This window comes from Hyperolius riggenbachi, chromosome 9 (assembly GCF_040937935.1).
Source record: "Hyperolius riggenbachi isolate aHypRig1 chromosome 9, aHypRig1.pri, whole genome shotgun sequence".
Lineage (NCBI taxonomy): Eukaryota > Metazoa > Chordata > Amphibia > Anura > Hyperoliidae > Hyperolius > Hyperolius riggenbachi.
The window spans coordinates 285187023-285212277 of NC_090654.1; the positions used below are offsets into that span (position 1 = coordinate 285187023).

At 45.1% G+C, this 25255-nt stretch overlaps 1 protein-coding gene across 1 annotated transcript in view; it reads left to right on the forward strand.

The window, feature by feature from the left end:
• Positions 1 to 3007: 3007 nt before the first annotated feature.
• Positions 3008 to 25255, forward strand: part of GCH1 (GTP cyclohydrolase 1) — a 76813-nt gene continuing 54565 nt past the window's right edge. The window contains exon 1 of the mRNA XM_068254719.1: positions 3008 to 4442. Coding sequence (XP_068110820.1) covers positions 4109 to 4442 — 334 coding nt within the window. The 5' untranslated portion in view covers positions 3008 to 4108. The remainder of the gene's footprint in view (positions 4443 to 25255) is intronic.

Consider the following 25255-nt stretch of genomic DNA (forward strand, 5'->3'; position numbering starts at 1 on the left):
GTTTAGCATGTCTAATCCCCCCTCATCTGTGACTAAGCACAACTGTAATTTGATCTCTCATCTGTGTCAGCTGGCTGTCTCGGCAGAACAGCTAATTCATAAACACAGGATGTTAACCCCATGCCTGCTTCCATGAAAGCAGGAAGTAGACACACTGCAGATTTATTGCAGGATTTGTATCAGCTGTAACAAAGAAATTTTTTTCTTTAAAGGTTATTATGCTGTTGCTTATCTTTTAGAGCAGAGAGGAAGTTTTGAGTTCAAGTCCACTTTAAGGCAGGGAGCCGGAGTTCGTGTCGAGGAGTCGGAGCAATTTTGGGTACCTGGAGTTGGTGGTCTCCACTGCCCTGGTAAGTATTAAAGAGGAACTCCAGTGAAAATAATGTAATAAAAAAAAAGTGCTTCATTTTTACAATAATTATGTATAAATGATTTAGTCAGTGTTTGCCCATTGTAAAATCTTTTAAATCCCTGATTTACATTCTGACATTTATCACATGGTGACATTATTACTGGTGGCAGGTGATGTAGCTGCTGCATGCTTTTTGGCAGTTAGAAACAGCTGTTTCCCACAATGCAACAAGGTTCACAGACAGGAAACTGCCAGGAGTACCACGGTCCTCACAGTTTCCTGTGGGAGGGGTTTCACCACAATATCAGCCATACAGCGCCCCCTGATGGTCTGTTTGTGAAAAGGAATAGATTTCTCATGTAAAAGGGGGTATCAGCTACTGATTGGGATGAAGTTCCATTCTTTGTCACAGTTTCTCTTTAAGGTGGCCACTAATGAGCCAATCTTTTTCATCCAATTTTACCAAATGTATGTAGTGTAAGGGTAAATTGAGTGAATATAGTGAATGGATAATTTAGGCAGTTCCCTCATATTACATAGAAATGATAAGATTGGATGAAAACGATTGGATCATTAGTGGCCACCATTAGACTAAGGAGTGGAGTCGAGGAATTGGAAGCCATTGTGGGTACCTGGAGTCGGAGTCCAGCATCCTGGGGCTCCTCGGTCAAATGCTTTTCTGTAAGTGTGCAGGAAAGCATTGACGGCTTTCTGTGGTGATCAGCGTTTTTCACACACCCCTCCCCCCTGGGACACGGAGACGCGGCGGTAAGAGACTCCTGGAAACTGCATGTTGTTTCCAGGGGTCGGCTGAAAAGACTGGAGAAATCGGGATCGGAACGTGGCATCCGCGCAAATGACGGTAAAAGTAAGGAACAAGCGTTGCCATTCAGTTGAATCGGCAACGCTTAACCGGCGAGCATCACGGCTGTCAGAAAACGACCCTCAATTGCTCATGTGAAGCAGCCCTAAGGCGAGAGGGATATGCTTGGCTGTCCTGCTGATCCTCTGTCGCAAATACTTTTTCAGGCTGGGAGCTCACTTGTCTGTGGAGGAAACCATGTGCTTCCTGCATTGTTCGCTGTGCTTTGTTTTTTGGATAAGATGTTTTTTTACGTGTTTGCAAATGCGTTGCCATTTTTCGTCCATTTGAGTTTTTTTTTTTTTTTTTTTTATATAATATGCCTTTTTTTTTTATAAAGAGAAAAATACAGCAGCAGGAGATATCAGTTCTATATAAATTCATAATAAATACAGTAGCAAAAGATATCAGCTCAATATAAATACATAATGATAATATGGTAGGACATGGTAGGATTACATTGTGAGCTCCTCTGAGGACAGTCAGTGACATGATGACTATGTAATCTGTAATCTGCTGCAGAAGATGTCAGTGTTATATAAATACATAATAATAATATGGTAGGTCATTAAGCTATATGACTATGGTGGGATTAGAGTGTGAGCTCCTCTGAGGACAGTCAGTGACATGACTGTGTACTCTGTAAAGTGCTGCAGAAGATGTCAGTGCTATATAAATACATAATAATAATAATATGGGAGGACATTAGACTATGACTATGGTAGGATTAGAGTGTGAGCTCCTGTGAGGACAGTCAGTGACATTACTATGTACTCTGTAATGTGCTGCAGAAGATGTCAGTGCTATATAAATACGTAATAATAATATGGTAGGACATTACACTATGACTATGGTAGGATTAGAGTGTGAGCTCCTCTGAGGACAATCAGTGACATGACTATGTACTCTGTAATGTACTGCAGAAGATGTCAGTGCTATATGAATACATAATAATAATAATATGGTAGGACATTAGACTATGACAATGGTAGGATTAGATTGTGAGCTCCTCTGAGGACAGTCAGTGACATGACTATGCACTCTGTAATGTGCTGCAGGAGATGCCAGTGCTATATAAATACATAATAATAATATGGTAGGACATTAGACTATGACTATGGTAGGATTAGAGTGTGAGCTACTCTGAGGACAGTCAGTGACATGACTATGCACTCTGTAATGTGCTGCAGGAGATGCCAGTGCTATATAAATACATACTACTAATAATATGGTAGGACATTAGGCTAGGACTATGGTAGAGATTAGTCTGAGAACTCCTGTAGTCCACCTATGTGGATAGTGATAACATCAGGAAGTCTCTGGGCTTCAGCACCGCGGACAGCTCACACATCTCATTCTCTGATAGGAACTTTCCTATATTACATACTGAGAAGCCTGAACCGTAAAGACCCCCGCCGCCCCACTGCTCAGCCTAGGTACAGCATTATGTAAATCTCAGAGTCTCCGCACACGCCCAGCACATTCTTGCCCAACGTCCTGTAAATTCCCCACATTGCCATATTCCCTTTCATTTCCTTGTTTCCTGGTGTTGGCATTGTGAGCGGCGCGGTCGGGGAATTACAGGGCTTTCCCCCGGCGGTGCTCCATCAGGACGGGGCTCTCGGTTCCTGATCTCCGCTCTTCTCCTCCCCGGTGCTCCGGGCGTTCTCCTCCGCGTCTGCTGCCCGCCCGCCCCGCTCTGCGCTCTCCTCTGATCCGCTTACCAGGAAGACGGTGACGCACGCGGCGTGACGATCCAATCAGCGGCGGGCGAGAAGTGGGCGGGCCGCTAAGCTGCATAGAAAAGTAGCTGAGCCCGGCCGCTGCAATCGCTGCGAGCAGCTGAGCGAGGCTGGTTGGCTGGAGAGCAGCTCTTTAGGAAGCTGAACCTTCAAGGCTAGCAATCTATTGCCACCCACCTGCCCTTACCTTCCCACTTTTCCAGCCAGACTCTGCCACCTACCTGCCCTTACCTTCCCAGCCAGACTCTGCCACCCACCTGCCCTTACCTTCCCAGCCAGACTCTGCCACCCACCTGCCCTTACCTTCCCAGCCAGACTCTGCCACCCACCTGCCCTTACCTTCCCAGCCAGACTCTGCCACCCACCTGCTCTTACCTTCCCAGCCAGACTCTGCCACCCACCTGTCCTTACCTTCCCAGCCAAGCTTTGCCGCCTACCTGCCCTTACCTTCCCAGCCAGGCTCTGCCACCCACCTGCCCTTACCTTCCCAGCCAGGCTCTGCCACCCACCTGCCCTTACCTTCCCAGCCAAGCTTTGCCACCTACCTGCCCTTACCTTCCCAGCCAGGCTCTGCCACCCACCTGCCCTTACCCGCCCAACCAGTGTCTGCCACCTACCTGCCCTTAGTCTGCCACCTACCTGCCCTTACCTGGCCAAAAAGTCCACCAGCTACAGCCTGGGAAAAGTCTGTGCGCGGTTTATCTGCTCAACAAGAGTTTGACAACCCATTGCCACCACTGGGAGAGGAGATCCTATAGGACTTCCCTAGAGAAACCTGAGGTCCAGGAACAAGGCTGTGTACACTATGTCAGTTCAGGGTAAGGCTACATAGAGACAACTGATTTTATTTCACCTAATAGAGTAGAACTGCTGTGATTGTAGAGTGCTCTTTATTCTGGGACTGATCTGTCACATCTGACAGCTTTGAGGCAACCAGAGACTTTGCATGTCCAGATCCCACCACATGTTGGGTTAACACAAGACGTTCCTCTACTCTAACGAGGGTTACAAACTTCTCCGAGTGACGTCATCAGCAGGGGATTACTCTTCTACTAACAACTCTTCTAACTCTTTGTCGCTTGTAGAGCAGGACTTTGTTAGCTGGAGGGTTGTACCTTGTATCTTGCAAAGGCGACTGTGTGTAGTACTGGCATGGATCCCGTCAAGGCGAGGGTACTGCCAGAGCAGAAGTCCACGAACTGCAATGGTTTTACCCCAGAGGACAAGAAGGGAGCCTCAACAGCCAAGAGTGCTGTAGACAGGGGTAGGTCTGGGGTCAGCACCCCAACCCTGGAGAGTTGGAGGGAGGAGAGGACTCGTAGCGAAGAAGACAATGAACTGAACCTTCCATCATTGGCAGCAGCGTACAGCACCATCCTGAGGGCTCTGGGAGAAGACCCGAGCAGGCAAGGGTTGCTGAAGACACCGTGGAGGGCCGCCACAGCCATGCAGTACTTTACCAAGGGTTACCAGGAGACCATATCAGGTGAGAGATAATAACATACATCTAGTAATGGGCTGTGAAAGTTTACGTTCCATCCAGGACATACATATACATATGAATCAATTTACCTTCCAATCAATGGGTAATCTGACAGGGAAATGCAATGTGTGTACCGGATCAGGGAATAATGGCGCACAGCGCCTATGCATACAAATGTCGCCGCATTAAAAAGATACGCTTCAGTGTTCTCCCCAGAATTTTTTTCCAGCTGGGTAGCATGAAAAAGTAGCCGGGTGGCAAGAAAAAGTAGCCGGGTGGGGCGTGATAACAGAATGCAGGGCCGGCTCTTCTCTGCATACAGCAGAGGAGAAGATGAGCCGATGACAGCCGGGTGGTCACCAAAACTAGCCGGGTGGAGCACCCGGCTAAAAGAGCCTGGGGAGAACACTGCGCTTATAGCTATTTATCGTTAGTACTGCATAATAATGCAGGGAAAAAAGAAAAAATCGGCACACACTAACGTTATTTATCAATAGCGCCGTTCATAAGCCAAACAGCAGAAGTTATTTAACTGCAAAACAGTGAATGGATTTAATGTAACACTGTCAAGGTTAGGGTTAGGCACCACCAGGGGAGATTTAGGGTTAGGCACCTCCAGGGGGGTGGTTAGGGTTAGGCACCACCAGGGGAGATTTAGGGTTAGGCACCACCAGGGGGGTGCTTACGGTTAGGCACCACCAGGGGGGTGCTTAGGATTAGGCGGCACCAACAGGGGGATGCTTAGGGTTAGGCACCACCAGGGGGGTGGTTAGGGCTAGGCACCACCAGGGGGGTGGTTAGGGTTAGGCACCACCAGGGGGAGGTTAGAGTTAATTAACAATAAGGCTTTAACGTTAAATAGCGATAAGGCTTTAATGTTAAATAGCGATAAGCGTCAAACGGATTAGCGGCAATACCGTGCGCCATTATTCACAGGCGCCATTTTCAGATGGACCCGTGTGTACATATCCAGGTGCTAGTCTACTTTAGAGGACCCTGCAAGTAACCTCAACAGTTCTCCAAAAGCAGCACCCTCTACAACATGAAGCATTGTGATTGGCCGAATAGTGTGGGTGTACATTACTGCAACCTATTGGAAACCTAGCAGTTCCAGAGGGTGCTGTTCACCCAATCACGTTAGTGGAGTTTCTCTATGAGGTTTCCTGCTGGGTCCCCTAAAGTAGGATAGCAGCCATGTCCAAACTTCTCCCAATCGGAAAATCAATCCCGCTGCTGAACGGAATCAGATCGGACATGACGGAAATAATGACTGTATATACTCGAGTATAAGTCTAGAAATGTAGGTCTGATTCACTTCATAAAAGTATAGGGGTCGACTTATACACGAGTCACGGGCAACACTGAGCACACTGAGTAATGTGTGTACTAATAGTGACATTCCCATTTGCAGCAATGTACCCAGTGGTAAGTGACACTTTGAGGAAAGGAAATGCCAAGTGAACTCAGGTCTGAAGTCCTGGCCACAACAGTTAACAAGGAAAGGGGAGGGGAGGGGGGGGGATACTGGACTGCATAATGCTGGGCATACACGGCTCATTTTTGAGCCATTAAGATGGCTCAATAGATCATTTCCGACATGTCCTCCGATCTCCCGCCCAATCGTTTCGCCGCTCGATTCTGGATTGCAGTGAATGGAAAAAGATAAGAAAAACGAGCAGAAGATAAGAGAATTGACTGCGGAATCGAGCGGGAGACTCTAGCTGTAAAAACGAGCCGTGTATGCCCAGTATTAGGGAGTCAATAATTGCAGCACTTGGGAGCCTGGAGGAGGTATTGGCTGCACTTAAAGAGAACCCGAGGTGGGTTTGAAGAATATTATCTGCATACAGAGGCTAGATCTGCCTATACAGCCCAGCCTCTGTTGCTATCCCAAACCCCACTAAGGTCCCCCTGCACTCTGCAATCCCCCATAAATCACAGCCATGCTGCTGACAAACAGCTTGTCAGAGCTGGCTGTGTTTACCTCTATAGTGTCAGTCTGCTGCTCTCCCCGCCTCCTGCAGAACTCCAGTCCCCGCCTGCATCCCTTCCCTCCCTGCTGATTGGAGGGAAGGGACGGGGGCAGGGACTGGAGCTCTGCAGGAGGCGGGGGAGCAGCTGAGACTGACACTACAGATGTAAACACAGCCGCACAGCACGGCTGTGATTTATGAGGGATTGCAGAGTGCAGGGCGACCTTAGTGGGGTTTGGGATAGCAACAGAGGCTGGGCTGTATAGGCAGATCCAGCCTCTGTATGCAGATAACATTCTTTAAACACACCTCGGGTTTTCTTTAAGGGACAGGAGGGGGTTAATGGCTGCAATACTGTATGCAGGGAAGTCATTAACCCCTCCTGAGCCCCAAGTGCAGCCATTACCTTTACTGGGTAGACTTATACTTGAGTCAATAAAAAATCCAGCTTAAGAGGGTTGAATGTTGGAGTCGACTTATACATGAGGTCGACTCCAATTCCTGTTGAGCAGATGGGAAATAGCATCGTGTGTTCCCAGCAAAAGGGTGTGCACACACATCAAATTCTGATTGTCTAAGGATTGGATCATTTTACCACTTGCACGTAGTATTTTAGAGTTTACCTAGACAATCTGTTGACAGCATTTGAAATCTGTTGCCCCTCATACTACTTGGAAGTGGTAATATTAATATTGTATGTGTGTACGCTCCCTTTAATAGTGCCCATACATGGTACAATTGTTTCATTTTTTTTCGATTAGATCATTTTGTTCGTTTATTCAGTTAGATCGAATATAAAGATTTTTCCAAAATGTAGGATTGGATTTTTATTGAAAAAATGGGATGATCGTTCGTTTTTCTTGATAGAAAAAAAATATTATTTTCCACTTTCATTTGATTCAATCAATTTGGTCGAATAAATGGGAAAATCAAGCTTTTATAGTGCCGGGTAAATGGGCACCATTAGTCACAGAACTAAAAGACAATTGGTTATATTTGTACTGTGAAATGCAGATTTAAAACACCTGAAGTGAGAAGTAAAAAGAGGCTACAGTATTAATTTCCTTTTAAACAATACCAGTTGCCTGGCAGCCCTGCTGATCTATTTGGCTGCAGTATTGTCTGAATCACATCAGAAACAAGCATGCAGCTAATCTTGTCAGATCTGACGAAAATGTCAGAAACACCTGATCTGCTGCATGCTTGTTCGGGGTCTATGGCTGAAAGTATTAGAGGCAGAGGATCAGCAGGGCTTCCAGGCAACTGGTATTGCTTAAAAGAAAATAAATATGGCAGCCTCCATATTGCTCTCACTTCAGTTGCCCTTTAAACACAGTGGCCTTTAAAAACCAATTGTATAATGCACACAAATGGCCATAAACGCAGTACTTGAAACAGTTTTTCACAGGTTCAGTCATTTAAAAATCTTTTTCCTGCGATTAATCAATAACTTTGCAACTACTTTGAGGCACTGATTAGTTGAACGTGAGATCGGACAGGATGGTAAATTTCAACTGAATTTGATGCAACTTGGTTGTTTTGAACTGTGAGGAGCAATGTATGGTAGATCTATACAGCAGAGTCCCTAGTATCTGGCACCAGCTGAGATCGCCTAATGCCAGACACGTGTGCTTGCCAGTTACTTGAGACACCGGCTTAAAAAGCACAAACCTTCCCCCGTAAATACTTGCCGAGCCTCCAGCGATGTCTAGCAGCCTTGCAGCTTTCTGGCTTCCTCCGTGCACGGAAGCCGATGTGTCAGCTGACCCGCATCAGGTCAGGTGACATGCTGACTTGCGAGCACGGACGCCGGAATCCACTAGGAGCCTACTGGGTGCTGCAAAAAGGCTGCTAGATGTCGCTGGAGGCTCGGTAAGTATTTTAAAAGCCTCAAAGCCGCCGAAAACAAAGTCCCCGTTATAACCAGGCATGCCGGTTAGTCGAGACTTCTGATTGCATGAGTTCCGCATAACGGAGACTTTGCTGTATCTTGCACTCACGGTGATGAAGTCGAAGTGAATGGAGAGAGGTTGGATTGTTTGAGGTGGATGACGCCGCCTCCCCAGATCAAGATAATAGATAAACCAACGCTTCCTTGGTGATGTGCTGCTTTATCCAGACCTAAACCATGAAACCAACGTTTCGAGAATTTGAAGGGTCTCTATCAAGGCAAAACAAGATCAAAAGCCCAGTCTGTCTGTAGAAAAGGCAGTTGGCATGACACCGAGGTGCCTGGCTCTTCTACTGACCACATATGCTATTGCTCCGTTGTTATTGCCTGATGAAGGGAGATTAAACCTGCGAAACGCGTTGCATTGTCCCCTGGAGTATGTAAATAAACTTGTTCTATTTGACAAACACATTGGAAATGCTTGTGTCTGCTTGGAGGAGGTAAGTCCACCACTGCCTCCTCATGTTTAAAACCTTTTAGATACTTTTATCCTTTTGGCGCCTCTGTATCAATACTATGCTATATCAAGTCCACCCCGGGTGGAGGGATGTTACCCCCTTTTTTCCTCATCTACGGAGAGTGACTCCTTAATCCTGAGTGGAGTCAGGTCTAATCTCCCCACCTGCCTGTACAGTGCTTGCCTTGGAGGTAACCCTGCTTTGTGAGTATAGCTTATTACTCTATCATACTTCATTTTAACTACCAGTACATACTACACTATATTTGGCTCTTGGTGTCCCTATTCTGTACTCACTGTGATGTAGCCAAAGTGAATGAAGAGAGGTTGGATTGATTAAGGTGGATGGCGCCACCTCTCCAGATCAAGATAATGGATAAACCAACACTTCCTTGGTGATGTGCCGTTTTATCCAGACATAAACCATGAAACCAACATTTCGAGACCTCAAAGGGTCTCTTTATCAAGGCAAAAAGGGATCAAAAGCCCAGGCTGTTGTGTAGATAAGGCCACTGCAACGCCACACATACTGTAGTTTATAGAGGTGTCCTGCACCCAAGGGGATCTCCCTTTGCCTGAGTGTGCAGATTGGCTCATGACCCTTCTTTGCTTCCTGGTCACGAAACATTGGCTTCATGGTTCATGTCCCCAAGCAAATGCTGCTTTATCATGTATGGTTTTGGTTGGATTAGATTCCAAATTCTAAAACAAAAATGCCAAAGAGCGGACTGTCATCCAGGTATTAATTTCTGATTGGTTATTTCAAAGATCGCTCCAAGTTCACGGTGTTATTTGATTCCTTTGAAATCATGTTTATTGAATGATTGTTTCGTTTGTGCGACCAAGCTGTTGTACTAGCAGCCGGAGCACACTCTTGCGATTTTACAGATGTCAATTTGCCATAATTCAACTCTTGTAGCACAGACTAATTGTATCTCTTTTGCTGCTCAAGGAAATACAGTATGACTATGGTAGGATTAGATTGTAAGCTCCTCCGAGTACAGCTAATGACTTGACTATGTACTCTATAAAGTGCTGCAGAAGATGTCAGTGCTATATAAATACATAATAATAATATGGTAGGACATTAGACTATGACTATGGTAGGATTAGATTGTGAGCTCCTCTGAGGACAGTCAGTGACATGACTATGTACTCTGTAATGTGCTGCAGACAATGTCAGTGCTATATAAATACCTTTCCTTTTGATGTTGCATGTATATAAGCTGTCTGTACCACCAGCTTGCAAACTAACAGGATATAAACCTGACGAAGGCTGCAAGGCCGAAAGCTTGTTTATTCTTATTCATTTGTAGTTAGCCAATAAATGGTATCATCCTGATTTAAAACTTCTTGCTATATAAATACATAATAATAATATGGTAGGACATTAGACTATGACTATGGTAGGATTAGAGTGTGAGCTCCTCTGAGGACAGTCAGTGACATGACTATATACTCTGTAATGTGCTGCAGAAGATGTCAGTGCTATATAAATACATAATAATAATATGGTAGGACATTACATTATGACTATGGTAGGATTAGAGTGTGAGCTCTTCTGAGGACAGTCAGTGACATGACTATGTACTCTGTACAGTGCTACAGAAGATGTCAGTGCTATATAAATACATAATAATAATATGGTAGGATGTTACACTGTGATTATGGTAGGATTAGATTGTGAGCTCCTCTGAGGACAGTCAGTGACATGACTATGTATTCTGTAAAGTGCTGCAGAAGATGTCAGTGCTATATAAATACATAATAATAATATGGTAGCATGTTACACTGTGACTATGGTAGGATTAGATTGTGAGGAGGCGCAATGAAGGAGGCGTGTGGGCGGGACCCTCCATGCCCAGGTAGCTGCGACCAGAGTTCTGATCAGGATTCTTTGGAGCAACCAAGCAGAAAAGCGGTTGGCATCGTCTCCCATAATTCCAACGCTGTGTTTTGAGCAATCCCTGTGGGATGCTACTTGCAGAAATTTTGATCGACTGCCGGGTGTGCGCAAATGACGGTATACACATTGAGATGAACGCTCCTATCCATCTCAATGTGATCTCGCCGATAAACTACATCATCGAACGCTGGAAGTTGCCGGTGTGAACCAAGCTAAGAGATAAGAACAGAACAATTTTGACTGTGCTGAAAAAATATATTTGACTCGTTCCGCAGGCCCAAAACCAGATCTCTTTTTTCCTAGAACTCCCTCACCAGGTATTACTTTTATGGATTCCCAAACTTTGATCCCAGGCAGAATTTGTTTGACTGTCATGTAGCAAATTTGGGTCATTAAGGCTCATTCCTTATTGGTTAAAAAGAGGGGTGTGGTCCCACCCTGCCTCTGCTAAGTAACCAATCACAGAGCTAGCAGAACAAACGGTGCCAGGTGGAGTCAGCGACTGCCCCCCCATCTGCTGTGTTGCTCAATCCAGTTATAATATAGAGAGAATGATCAGCTGAAATGCAAAGCATCTGCAAGAGTCCTGACTGTATTCCTCTATTGGCGTATATAGACCTCTACTGAGTACACTGACTTCACCTTCACATCGCTGAGGCTGGGAGCTCGCTTGACTTTCTGCCGTGTGCATTTCTGTGTTTTTTCCTGCGTTGATTTTTCGTTTGCGTTTTTTTCTGCATTTCAACTTTGCAATTTCAATAAATTAGTATATTGGGTGGTGTAGTGGTCAGCGCTCTTGCCTTGCAGCGTTCGTTCTGCACGGAGTTTGTATGTTCTCCAGTGTCTTTGTGGGTTTCCTCCAGGCACTCCGGTTTCCTCCCACTATCCCAAAAACATACAGATAAGTTAATAGGCCCTAGACTACGATACACACACCACACGATACAAACGTAAACATATGACTGCGGTAGGATTAGACTGTGAGCCCCTCTGTGGGACAGTTATGCGACAAGACAATATACTCTGTGGAGCACTGCGTAATATGTCAGCGCTATATAAATACTAAATAATAATAATGATATTCAACACGTGAAAAAATACATTACCAAATCTTTTTTTCCCCTCATTTCTTTTTCCTTACAAAAACACACAATTCACATGCGCTTTTTATTAGGACAACATTGCATGAAAACTGCTTACGATTTACATACCACATGCGGGAAAAAGGTGCTTGCTGTGCTATTTATTTATTTTATATACATTTTTTATGCTATTCACACAGCAATGCGTTTGTTTTTGTTTTTTTAGGCATTTTCAGACCATAACAATATATTATTATTTAGTATTTATATAGCGCCAACATCTTCTGCAGCGTTGTACAGAGTATATTGTCTTGTCACTTAAAGAGAACCCGAGGTGTGTTTAAAGAATGTTATCTGCATACAGAGGCTGGATCTGCCTATACAGCCCAGCCTCTGTTGCTATCCCAAACCCCACTAAGGTCCCCCCTGCATTCTGCAATCCCTCATAAATCACAGCTGTGCTGTGAGGCTGTGTTTACATCTGTAGTGTCAGTCTCAGCTGCTCCCCCGCCTCCTGCATAGCTCCGGTCCCTTCCCCCGTCCCTTCCCTCCAATCAGCAGGGAGGGAAGGGATGCAGGCGGGGACTGGAGTTCTGCAGGAGGCGGGGAGAGCAGCAGACTGACACTATAGAGATAAATACAGCCAGCTCTGACAAGCTGTTTGTCAGCAGCGTGGCTGTGATTTATGAGGGATGGCAGAGTGCAGGGGGACCTTAGGGGGGTTTGGGATAGCAACAGAGGCTGGGCTGTATAGGCAGATCCAGCCTCTGTATGCAGATAATATTCTTCAAACCCACCTTGGGCTCTCTTTAACTGTTCCTCAGAGGAGCTCACAATCTAATCCCTGCCATAGTCATGTGTCTATGTATGTATTGTGTAGTGTATGTTTTGTAGTCTAAGGCCAATTTAGGGGGAAGCCAATTAACTTATCTGTATGTTTTTGGGATGTGTGAGGAAACCAGAGTGCCTGGAGGAAACCCACACAGACACGGTGAGAACATACAAACTCCGTGCAGATTGTGCCCTGGCTGGGATTCAAACCAGGGAACCAGCGCTGCAAGGCGAGAGCGCTAACCACTACGCCACCGTGCTGCCCACACACCATCTACACTGAGCACCCCAAGAGGAAGATGGTTACCGCCGTGGATGTGGTGTTTGCCGTCAAGCGTCAGGGCTGCACCCTCTGCGGTTTTGGAGGATAAGTGAGCCTTTCCTTCCTATATTTTATAAAGTATAAAAAAATGTATGCAAATTTGTACCCAGGCCCGGATTTACATCACATGAGCCTATAGGCACAGATGTTAGCCTTCACCCTCCATGAACCTACAAACCCAGCCGAACTGCATTCCAAGTGCGCTGGTGTTTGTCACGGGCGATTCTAGACTTTTTGCTGCCTAAAGGCAAACTTGTGAGGATGCGGAATGGGGCTGATTAATTTTCACCTGAATTATCTCACCTTGGGGCATAATCACTAAACTGCGGTAATCAGAGTAACGGTAGTAACGTCTTACTGCACTGTGATAAGAGCAGAATGCAATTACATGCAACGCATTACACTCCACTCATTGGGATTGATTCACTAAACTGTGATAACTCAAAGATATTACACCTTATCAAAGATATCACACCTTATCAAAGATATCACACCTTATCAAAGATATCACTCCTTCTCAAAGATAGCACACCTTATCAAAGATATCACTCCTTATCAAAGATAGCACACCTTATCAAAGATATCACTCCTTATCAAAGATAGCACACCTTATCAAAGATATCTCACCTTACCAAAGCTAACACATCTTATCAGAGTAGCATAGCGAGTGCCACACACTTATGCCTGCTAATTGGCAATGACACTCATCCTGCCCTGAGCCCCTGTGGGTTTGTAGTGCTCGCTATGCTACTCCGATAAGGTGTGATATCTTTGATAAGGTGTGATATCTTTGATAAGGTGTGATATCGTTGATAAGGTGTGATATTTGAGTTATTACGGTTTAGTGAATCAAGCCCATTGTGCGTAAAACCTTAGGCATGTTATTGTGATTACCGCCATTTAGTGAATATGACCCTTTATTTTTCACCTCCGTTATAAGGGGATATTAATCACGAGTTAAAGGACACTTGAAGTGAAAGTGATATGGAGGCTGCCATATTTGTTTCCTTTTAAACAATGCAGATTGCCCGTCAGTCAACAAAGGAAAGCAGACAAAACTTATGGACATTACAGGAAATACGGGAACAAGGACTTTTTTTCACCTCTTGCCTGCTGAATAGAACGCCGCAAGCACACAGCGTTTTGGACTCCGTTGCAAGCCTGGATGTGCAGCCCTGTGTCAGTTTTCTTCAGTAGTTTTTAAAGCGGAACTGAAGATTGCTGTAAAAACAAACAGTCTCACTTACCTGGGGCTCCCCCAAGCCCCCAGCGCCCGTACTGTCCCGCGCCGCTCCTCCACGAGCCTCCGTTCTCCCGCCGCGGTGCAGTTTCGTTACTGATGACTTGTAAGCCAACGATAACTGCGTCTTCGCACCCGGGGCCATGCGAATCCTTCTTTGCGTCCACTGCAGGACGGTAACGCTTAGAAAGATACGCGTGGCTCCGCCATGTCCAATCAATACATGCAACCAATTTCCACCTGATTAAGCATGCTCGTGGCGGTTGGGGGGGCACATTTGACATTGGGGGGGGGGCAGCCCCGGAAGTATTGTCGTTCTCATCGATTGTCACGGTATCACTTGTCATTACCATTGCGCACCCAATCGACTACGAAAGGCCCGACATCTTGCAGCATGTTCGATCCATACATGCGATCTATTTCGGCACGAAATTGGTCGCATTGTCAATCGGAATGCTCTTGGCTGGGGGGGGGGGGCGGCACATTTGATATTAGGGGGACAGCGTCGGGCCGGTGATGCGGAGTCACAATTTCATCATGGAATCGGCCTGCGGTGTATGGGTAGCCGACAGATCTCTCTGTAATCAGATTTGATCAGTGAAGTGGTGAAAACGATTAATCACAACGAGATTTGTGCAGCGCTGATAGATGCTTACAGCAGGTCTAGCGAAAATGGAAGATCACTTTAAGCCCCTCCCCTCCGGTTATCATTAGACAGCAGGTTAGAGGCCTCTGACCTACTCAATCAGTGGACTTTACTCCGCTGTACGCGATGTACGTGACTCGGTTACAGTTTAACTCGCCAGTGTGATCAGCGTCAGATGAAGATCAATATTTGGAATATTCGGGGCTGTATAACCAGGATTTAATGAAAAGTAAGCAATGAGACTCTTCCTATGTAAACAGCACCGCCGTGTCCTCTGATAGCGCTGACTTTAATATCCTGTGTGCTGCCGCGATGCCTCCGCTGATCTGTATCCGCCGCTGCCGCAAGGTGTGAGGAGGTCACTGGAGACGCAGAGGAGAAAGCACAGAAAACTCTCATTGTCTTTAAAGGGAACCAGAGACGAACCTACGCTAAAACATGGAAAAAAGATTTTATACATACCTGGCTTCCTCCAGTCCCATAAGCCTGGATCGCTCCCACGCCGCCGTCCTCTGCTGCCTCTATCGCCGGTACCGGGTCCCGTCACTTCCGCCGGACGCGACCAGTTGTACGCATGCGCAGGGGCTCCCTCCGGCTTTGTACGCAGTACGGAGGGAGCGCACTGCGCTTGCGTCGACTGGTGGAAATTACAGGAACCGGTACCGGCGGACAGAGGCAGCGGAGGACTGTGGCGTGGGAGCGATCCTGGCTTATGGAGCTGGAGAAAGCCCCAGGTGTGTACAAATCTATTTCTTCTACGTCTCTGGTTCTCTTTAAAGTACATCTGAAGCGAGAGGGATATGGAGGCTGCCATATTTATTTACTTTTAAACAAAACCAGTTGCCTGGCAGCCTTGCTGATCTCTTTGGCTACAGTAGTGTTTAAATCACACACCTGATACAAGCATGCAGCTAACCCTTCAGGCAGAAACATCTGACCTGCTGAAGGCTTGTTCAGGGGCTATGGGTAAAATTATCACAGACAAAGGAACAGAGGAACAGCCAGGCATTCTGCATTGTCTTAAAGTCCTAAACTGAAAATGTAAAGTCAAAATAAACATGCATACGTCATACTTACCTCCTGCGTAGTCCCCTCATCAATCTCTTTCTTCTCTCCTGCTTCCTGTTTGTCCACTGTGATTGATGGAATTCTCCGTCCTCCATTTTGAAAATGGCCATTACCCCATAACAGCTTCCTGCTCAGCACACTGTGTAAGGGCCCGTTTACATCTAAAACCGCGGGAGTGATTTTCCCGCGATGAACCCTGAAAAATAACTGGGTGGTTTTGGAGCGATCGCGACTAGCGGTGCTATGCATGCTAATCGCGATCGCTAATCACGAACCGCCGGCAAACCGCTGCATGTAACACGTTTGCGGTTAACACTAACCGCAAAGCGGCAGTGAGAACACTGCCATTTGTTACATGTTGTAGGGTTTTTTAAAAAAACGCTAGCGGTTTGCCTAGAGCGGGAATCGTGCGATTCCCGATCAAGTGAGAACGGGCCCTAAAGAGAGTCTGAAGCCAAAATACATACTTCTTTTTGCTGACATTTATGAATGAAAGGACAACTGATGTGCAAGGTAATGTCCATGTTTCCCTATGGCTCAAGGGGGTGATATTACAGTTAAAGAGAGTCTGAAACCATTAAAAATACTTCTTTTTACTGTCTATTTATGTTAGGCAATATGAGCAGTGTTGAAACGCCGCATTCCTGCGTCAGAATGAGGGCTTTATAACCCCCAAATCCCCGGGGCAAAAATCGGGGAGCACTTCCTGGTAGAGGCAGAGCCTTGTGGTGTAGCTCTGCCTCTACTGGAGTCAATCTCTGCGGATCGCCGCCTCCCCCCGCCCCTCTGTCTTCTTTCACTAAGAGGGGTGGGGAGAGGCGGAGATCGGTGGCGATTGACTCCAGTAGAGGCAGAGCTACAGCACTAAGCTCTGCCTCCCCAGGCAGCAAAATCCACAACCTGGAAAGTCATGGAATTTTGCCCCGGGATTTAGGGGGTATAAAGCCCTATTACTGCTGCGGGAATGTGGCGGTTCAGCACTGCTCATATTGCTTAACATAAATAGCCAAGTATTTTTAATGGCTTCAGACTCTCTTTAACTGTAATATCGCCCAATTGAGCCATAGGGAAGCATGGACATTACCTTGCACATCAGTTGTCCTTTCATTTATAACTGACAGCTGCTGATATATAACTGACAGCAACTGCTATATTTCAGTTCTGACAAAATCTTGTTAGAACTGGAAGGAATTGATGTTAGAGGAAAACAGTGAGCTTCTGAGAGGAACTGAGGGTGAGGTAAGTATGTCATATTCATTTGCAGGTACAACATACTGTATGTTTATTTTAAATAATTTTACGCAATTCAGGTTCACTTCAATTTAAATAATTATGTCAGCTTCCATTCCCTTCTCACTCCAGGTTGATAACTTCTCAGATTGTGCATAGAGGGGCATAGATAGCCATTGTGGTCTTTCAGGCCTTGTTCACATTGCGTTCCGTTCGCGTGTCCGTCCGCGTTGGGCTGTTTTTGAGGCGTCTTTTTTTTTTTCCGATTCCCGGCGCCTGGGTGGGCGATTCGTTTTTGCGCTAAGCGTTTTTTTTCCGAACGGTTCTGTAATTCCCTCCCTGATGCAAGTCAGGAAGTGCACTCTTTGACCCGGAAAATAATAAATACAATGTATCTATTTTTCAAAACGCGACCGCAATCGCCTTAATGCTCGTTTTTGTATGCGTTCACCGTTTTTTCCTATACCTTCCATTGAGGCGGAATCGCCCCGAAAATGGTCCAGGCGCCGCTTTCCTAGCCGCACAGCGCACGACCCGCGCTGAAATGAACCTTCTCATAGACATTCATTGGCCAGGCGGTCGGGGGCGTTCTTAAAAAACGCAGGCGGGTGAAAAAAAGCTGAATACGCCTGCAGTGCGAACAAGCCCTCGTGGTCTGGAATAGAGATAGTGAATTCCTAAACATGTAATTCGAATTGCTTGAAGCGTGGAACTGGGCTGGCCAAGATCATATATAAACTATATATAATTTGCATTAGATAAGTTGAGAATAGTACATACATTTGATTTTGATTGGCCAATTTTATGACTTCCATGTAGTGTGAGGGCTTACCTACACAATCTGATCATGGTGTTCAACGCCATTTGGCTCTCATACTACATGGGGGGTAGTAAACTCAGCCAGTGATTAGCAAATCAAAATTGGATGTATGTATGCACCTTTTTATTAGCATCGCCTTCACCATCTCTCATCATAAAACTACGTACACACATGCGATAACCGTCGTCTGAAACAGCCGATAACGACAGTTTCAGCCGACGATCATTGTGTGTGTACAGCGGCTGCTGATCGATATTGCTCGGAAATCGTTAAAGATCCATCCTGTCGGATTCGTAGTGACACGCTATGCCTGAGCATGACCGTTTGCAATGTTTTTTTAATTGTCTCGCCGATTGAAGACACTCCGTTGTCCGCTGATCATCGTCGCTCCGCCTCCCTCCAAAGTAACAGAACACATTGCTAGCCTCAAGGCTAAAGATGAATCTCTACAGCATCGTTCCCCCGAATTGCCATCTGAGGGATCGTTTCTCGATCCCCGATGGGCGACAGTTCTTGCATGTGTGTACTTAGCTTAAAGTGGATTTGAGGTGAAAAAAAAACTATGACAAGTAACTTGTCTATATATCTTTACTTTACTCAGCAAATCTAGCTGCAAACAGCTTCAACAGTTTCATGTTTATTTATTCCTGCGATACGAGAGCAGCCATGTTTTGTTTGTTACATTACACACAGGCAAGCTGATCTGCATCTCCAGCCTTCAGCTGACTCCCCCATCCTCCTCTGAAATCTCTGGCTAGTAACCTCCCCCTGCCCAGACTGAGCTCCCATAAGCCCTAGCTACATGGAGTGCCAAGGCACTTTGAGCTGTGGGCAAGGCTTGTTTAGTTTATAGGGAATTAGAGTATTAAAACAAAAGAAAAAGAAGTATTTGGCTTGAGGAATGCCCTATAAACTATATGAAACACAATTATGCAATGAGTAAAAGTTTATCTCGGATCCACTTTAAGTCACAGCCCTGAGGGTCTTGTGTTCCTGGCGAGTGGGGGTGGGTGGGGCGCTCTTGACGCTTGTTTCTGGGAATGGAAAAAACCGACTCCAATAAAGAATGCTGACAGCCCAGGTGTGGGGCAGTGTATATTAACACCCGATGCCGCGCTGAGGTTCCCTCATATTCGGCGGTTCAGTGAGTCAGTCGCTTCGCTCTCCCGTTTCGGTACACAATAGCCGGCGGATGAGACATTAGCGCGGGCTCTGTGGAAATGGAATTAAAGATTTTATAATTGCACTCGTGCTCTCTGTTCCCCGGGTTTCTATAGCGATGTTTACTCTCAGGCTGCCCTCCCCGCACACTTCCATTCATCCGCCCGTCTCTCCGCTCCTCCTCATTACAGGCGATGAAAGGCTTCGTCCTCCTTTCACTCGCAGCACCTGGCGCTGGCTTCATGCTGAAGCAGGTGCAGCAGCCACGCCTCCTCGCCATCATACATCGCACGGGACGCAGGTTACAGTACAGGAAGAAATGCGACAATCTCTCGCCTTGTTAAGGTGCCCATTCAAGGCGATTTGAAGTATCGAAATTAAGTGGAAGGCAATTATCGATTAACAGAACGATTTAAGAAGGTTTTACATTCCTATTCAATGATAAAATCCAACTTTAATAACAGTATGTTTTCCAATCGACCAAAGAATTGTTTCATATCAACTTGCAAAATATTGGCACCATACACTGTGGTAGGGACATAATTTAAATGGTGTAATAACCGGGACAAATGGGGAAATAAAATGTGTGAGTTTTCAATTATGATAGCATGTATTATTTTAAAGCTATAATGAATTTTTTTTCAAATTTTTTTCTTAACCTCCTTGGCGGTATGGACGAGCTCAGCTCGTCCATGACCGCTGGAGGGCGCCACTCAGGCCTCGCTGGGCCGATTTTCACAATTTTTTTTTTACGATTGCTGCCGCTTCCCGCCGATGCGCCGCTACCCACCGCTGATCCTGTGTCTCTAATACTTTTAGCCACAGCATGCAGATCAGGTGCTCTGACTGAAGTCAGACTGGATTAGCTGCATGCTTGTTTCAGGTGTGTGATTCAGACACTACTGCAGCCAAAGAGATCAGTAGGACTGCCAGGCAACTGGTATTGTTTAAAAGGAAACATTCATCCCTCTCAGTTAAGGTTCCCTTTAAAATGCATTTAGAAAAAAATAATTCTTAGCAAAATGTACCACCGAAAGAAAACCTAATTGGTGTCGGAAAAAATAAGATATAGATCAATTCATTGCGATAATTAGTGATAAAGTTATTGGCGATTGAATGGTAGATGAAAATTGCTTGGATGCAAAAAGTGAAAAACGACTGAAGGCTGAAGTACAGAACATCAGAGGTGAAAATAATCTGATGAAATAAACCATTGTATCTATCCACCTTCTCCTAAAAAATGATTTTTTTTCGTAGATATTCCAAAGTTTTATTTTATATTTAAATCTACTTTTTAAGTTTTTACTGTTTCATTGTCTGTGCTCAATGACACATTCATTGAAGCATGCCAGAGCTAAAATATAGGTACATCGGCATACAGAGAGAATAAAAATTAGGCCTCCTTCAGACAGGAGGCTTAAAGAGAACCTGTATTGTTAAAATCGCACAAAAGTAAACATACCAGTGCGTTAGGGGACATCTCCTATTACCCTCTGTCACAATTTCGCCGCTCCCCGTCGCATTAAAAGTGGTTAAAAACAGTTTTAAAAAGTTTGTTTATAAACAAACAAAATGGCCACCAAAACAGGAAGTAGGTTGATGTACAGCATGTCCACACATAGAAAATACATCCATACACAAGCAGGCTGTATACACCCTTCCTTTTTAATCTCAAGAGATCATTTGTGTGCTTCTTTCCCCCTGTAGCTATCTTCCACTGAAGTGTCAGGCTGTTTCTTCCTGCAGAGTGCAGACAGCTCTGCCTGTATGTAATTCCTCAGTATGTGAAAGCCCAGCCAGCTCCGAGGAGGATTTATCCAGCTTGTAAAAGATAATAGAGCAGAGAGAAGCTGCACTAATCTAAATAATACACAGGCAGTGTGCATAGAGGGGCCTGGAGGTGGGAGATGCATCACAGAACCACAACACTGAAGAACTTGGCAGCCTTCCAGACACAGCCTGACAAGTCTGACAAGAGAGAGATAAGTTGATTTATTACAGAGATGGTGATAGTAGAACATGCTGCAGTAAGCCAGAACACATTAGAATAGCTTTTGGAACTTGTAGGATGATAAAAAACAGGATGCAATTTTTGTTACGGAGTCTCTTTAACTGCGCACTTGCTGAGCATGCAGGGCTGTGGAGTCGGTACAAAAATCTTCCGACTCCAACTCCTCAGTTTATGTAACCACCGACTCCAACTCCGACTCCTTGACTCCAACTCCTTAGTCTAATACTTATCAGGGCTGTGGATTTTGTACAAAATCATCCGACTCCAGTATATGAAATCACCGACTCCAACTTCGAATCCGGGTACCCAAAATTACTCTGACTCAGACTCCTCGACTCCGACTCCACAGCCCTGTGAGCATGTACATGTTTTGTCTGCCTACTCCTTGACTAAGGGGCCTGAATAGGCCCCGAAACGATTGTCGGCTGTGATGGTCGGATGTCTTGCATGTGTGCTGAAACAAAAGAAGCTGCATTGTTCCTTAACAAGACTGTGTGTGGATCCCTCCATTGATTGTAATGCTTTAACATAAAGTTAAATCAAGAAGGTTGCTAAAAGTTATTTAGTGTAAAAAGTACACTGCTAATTTTTTTTTTTTTACTTAAAATGATGTCAAATAATTACAGTTATCTCAGAAAACTTTTTTATTTCCCTTTTTTTCAATCTTTCAGCTGTGGACATTTTTGAGTTACTTTCAAGTCGACACATCCTCATCTTATCACTCCTGAGATATGAGACACACGTACATTTGTTTAATTTTAGTTGTAAGATATTGGCTGTGGTTTTAAATGTGCCCCCACCCCTCCCCCGTGCAGCCGCAACCAGGCAAACAGGATCGAACAACATTCAAACTGTGATTAACTTAATGAAAAGGCAAAAATGACGCAAATTTGCGTTACCACGGTGACCGCTGCTAGGCGGACGAGAGACAGGAAATGAAAGTGCCCTGTTATCATGTTCCCTCCGCAGATAGACGCTGGAGGAAATAAGCTGTTGGAGGAGGCATGAAAACAGCGCAACTGTCAATACTTTGACCAAAACAGCAGCCGGGAAGCGTCCAGATATGAGAAATATCCCCCAGCCTGGAGCAGGTTATGCAATATATTCACTGCTGGCTGTAATATAGCGGTAAATGCTGGAATCTGGCAGCACTGGGTTCCTGTCTGTGGCCATTATTCAATTAATTCTTTCTCCTAAGTTTTCTACTAGGAGATACGTTTTTATCTGCTGTTGAAAATAACTTTTCATCTCTCTGCTATTGAAAAATCTTTAACATTTCTGGAAATCCTTGCGATCTGTAGATATGAAATGAGGGGGCTGTTTATTTTTTCATCAATCGAAAGGAAACTTTTGTAGATTAAACTAAAAATGCAAGATGTCTTTGAAAATGGTGTCCTGATGTAATGTAATATCTGTAGGCATTATTGTTTTAAAGAGAAACCGTGACCGAGAATTGATCTCCATCCCAATCAGCAGCTGATACCCCCTTTTACCTGAGATATCTATTCCTTTTCACAAACGGATCATCGGGGGACTCTGTATGGCTGATATTGTGGTGAAACCCCTCCCACAGGAAACTGTGAGGACCGTGGTCCTGTCAGTTTCCTGTCTGTGAACCTTGTTGCCTTGTGGGAAATGGCTGTTTACAGCTGTGTTCAACTGCCAAAAAAAGCAAGCAGCATCTCCTTCCACTGACATCACTTGCCAGCAGTAAAAATGTCACCATGTGATAAATGTCAGAATGTGAATCAGGGAGAGGAAAGATTTTACAATGAGCAAACATGGACTAAATCATTTATACATAATTATTGTAAAAATGAAGCACTTTTTAAAATTACATTATTCTCACTGAATCTTTAGGATTGATTGCCAACATTGAAAACACGACGTGCACTTCAGCTCACATTAAAATGCAGCAAATGCTAACAAGATGGCGTTGCAATGATGCACAAGTAGTACATCCACTGTATCGGGGGGGGGGGGGGGGGGGGTATTTCAAATAAACCCATGATGTACCTGCAAATTAATACTACATACTGTACTTACCTCGCCGTCAGTTCCTCACCATTTTCTTCTTAAAATGATTCCTTCCAGTTCTGACAAGATTTTGTCAGAAATGAAAAATATCAGTTGCTGTCAGTTATATATCATTTATAACTAGAAGGACAACTGATGAGCAAGGTCATGTCCATGTTTCCCTATGGCTGAAGTGGGCGATGTTACAGTTTAACAGTGTGCTGAGAAGGAAGCTGTTATGGTGCAACGGCTATTTTCAAACCGGAGGACGGAAATTTCCATTGATCACAGTGGACAAACAGGAAGCCGGAAAGGAGAAAGACATTGATGAGTAGACTACACGGGAGGTAAGTATGATGTGTGTATGTTTATTTTGGCTTTTCATTTCAGTTCAGGTGCGCTTTAACACAGCAACATTTTAAAAAAGGCCACGTGGATGAATACAGTGCTGTAAGGTGTAATAAAAACTAATAGTAGCTGATATACTCGAAACATGACAAAGCCGAAAAAAACGCTTGTGCACGGCGCAAATGCGCAGCATGGCTGTGCTTGTATATGGACTGGAGCGCAGCTGCAAACAAAAAGAGAGTCCCACCCAGAGTGGTGGGGTCGTGAAAGACACTCTAGAGGCTTTTGACTACTTAGTTATCTTTTCTTTTTTTTTTCTTTTTTTTTTTTTTAAGTCACAGGCTTGCTTTAACCACTTGATGACCCACCCTTTACCCCCCCTTAAGGACCAGCGCTGTGTTGGGTGATCTGTGCTGGGTGGGCTCTACAGCCCCCAGCACAGATCAGGGTGCAGGCAGAGAGATCAGATTGCCCCCCTTTTTTCCCCCCTATGGGGATGATGTGCAGGGGGGTCTGATCTCTTCTGCCTGCGTGTGGCTGGCGGGGGGGGGGGGGGGGGCACCTCAAAGCCCCCCTCCGCGGCGAAATTCCCCCCTCACTCTCCTACCTGCTCCCCCCCCCCGGTGATCGAGGCAGCACAGGACGCTATCCGTCCTGTGCAGCCAGTGACAGGACGTCCCCTGTCACATGGCGGCGATCCCCGGCCGCTGATTGGCCGGGGATCGCCGATCTGCCTTACGGCGCTGCTGCGCAGCAGCGCCGTACAAATGTAAACAAAGCGGATTATTTCCGCTTGTGTTTACATTTAGCCTGCGAGCCGCGATCGGCGGCCCGCAGGCTATTCACGGAGCCCCCCGCCGTGATTTGACAGGAAGCAGCCGCTCGCGCGAGCGGCTGCTTCCTGATTAATCAGCCTGCAGCTGGCGACGCAGTACTGCTGTACTAATGTCATACTTAAAGAGGAACTGTCATGAAAATCTTAACATTTAAAGAGACACTGAAGCGAAAAAAAAAATGATGCTATTATGATTTGTATGTGTAGCACAGCTAAGACATAAAACATTAAGATCAGATACATCAGTGTAATTGTTTCCAGTACAGGAAGAGTTGAGAAACTCCAGTTGTTATCTCTATGCAAACAAGCCATTAAGCTCTCCGACTAAGTTAGTTGTGGAGAGGGCTGTTATCTGACTTTTATTATCTCAACTGTTCCTGGACTATTTACTTTTCCTCTGCTAGAGGAGAGGTCATTACTTCACAGACTGCTCTAAAAGAATCATTTTGAATGCTGAGTGTTGTGTAATCTGCACATATTATAGAATGATGCAATGTTAGAAAAACACTATATACCTGAAAATAAAAGTATGAGAATATTTTCTTTGCTGCTAATCTTCTAGTAATTATTCATAGTACACAACCAATTCACTATATCATATATTTTTTTTTCGCTTCAGTGTCTCTTTAAAACACATACACAAATAAGAAGTATGTTTCTCCCAGAGTAAAATGAGCCATAAATGACTTTTCTCCTGTGTTGCTGTCACTTACAGTAAGCAGTAGAAATCTGGCATTACTGACAGGTTTTGGACTAGCCCATCTTCTCATAGGGGAGTTCTCAGGGTTTTCTTTATTTTTAAAAGCACTTAGGGAATGGCAGTTGCTCTGTCCAACTGCCAGAAAAGTGTGCAGCGAGCAGGGAGGCTGGCCAACATCTTTGTATAAATCTTTTTTTAGGGAATGTCTTTATAAAGAAT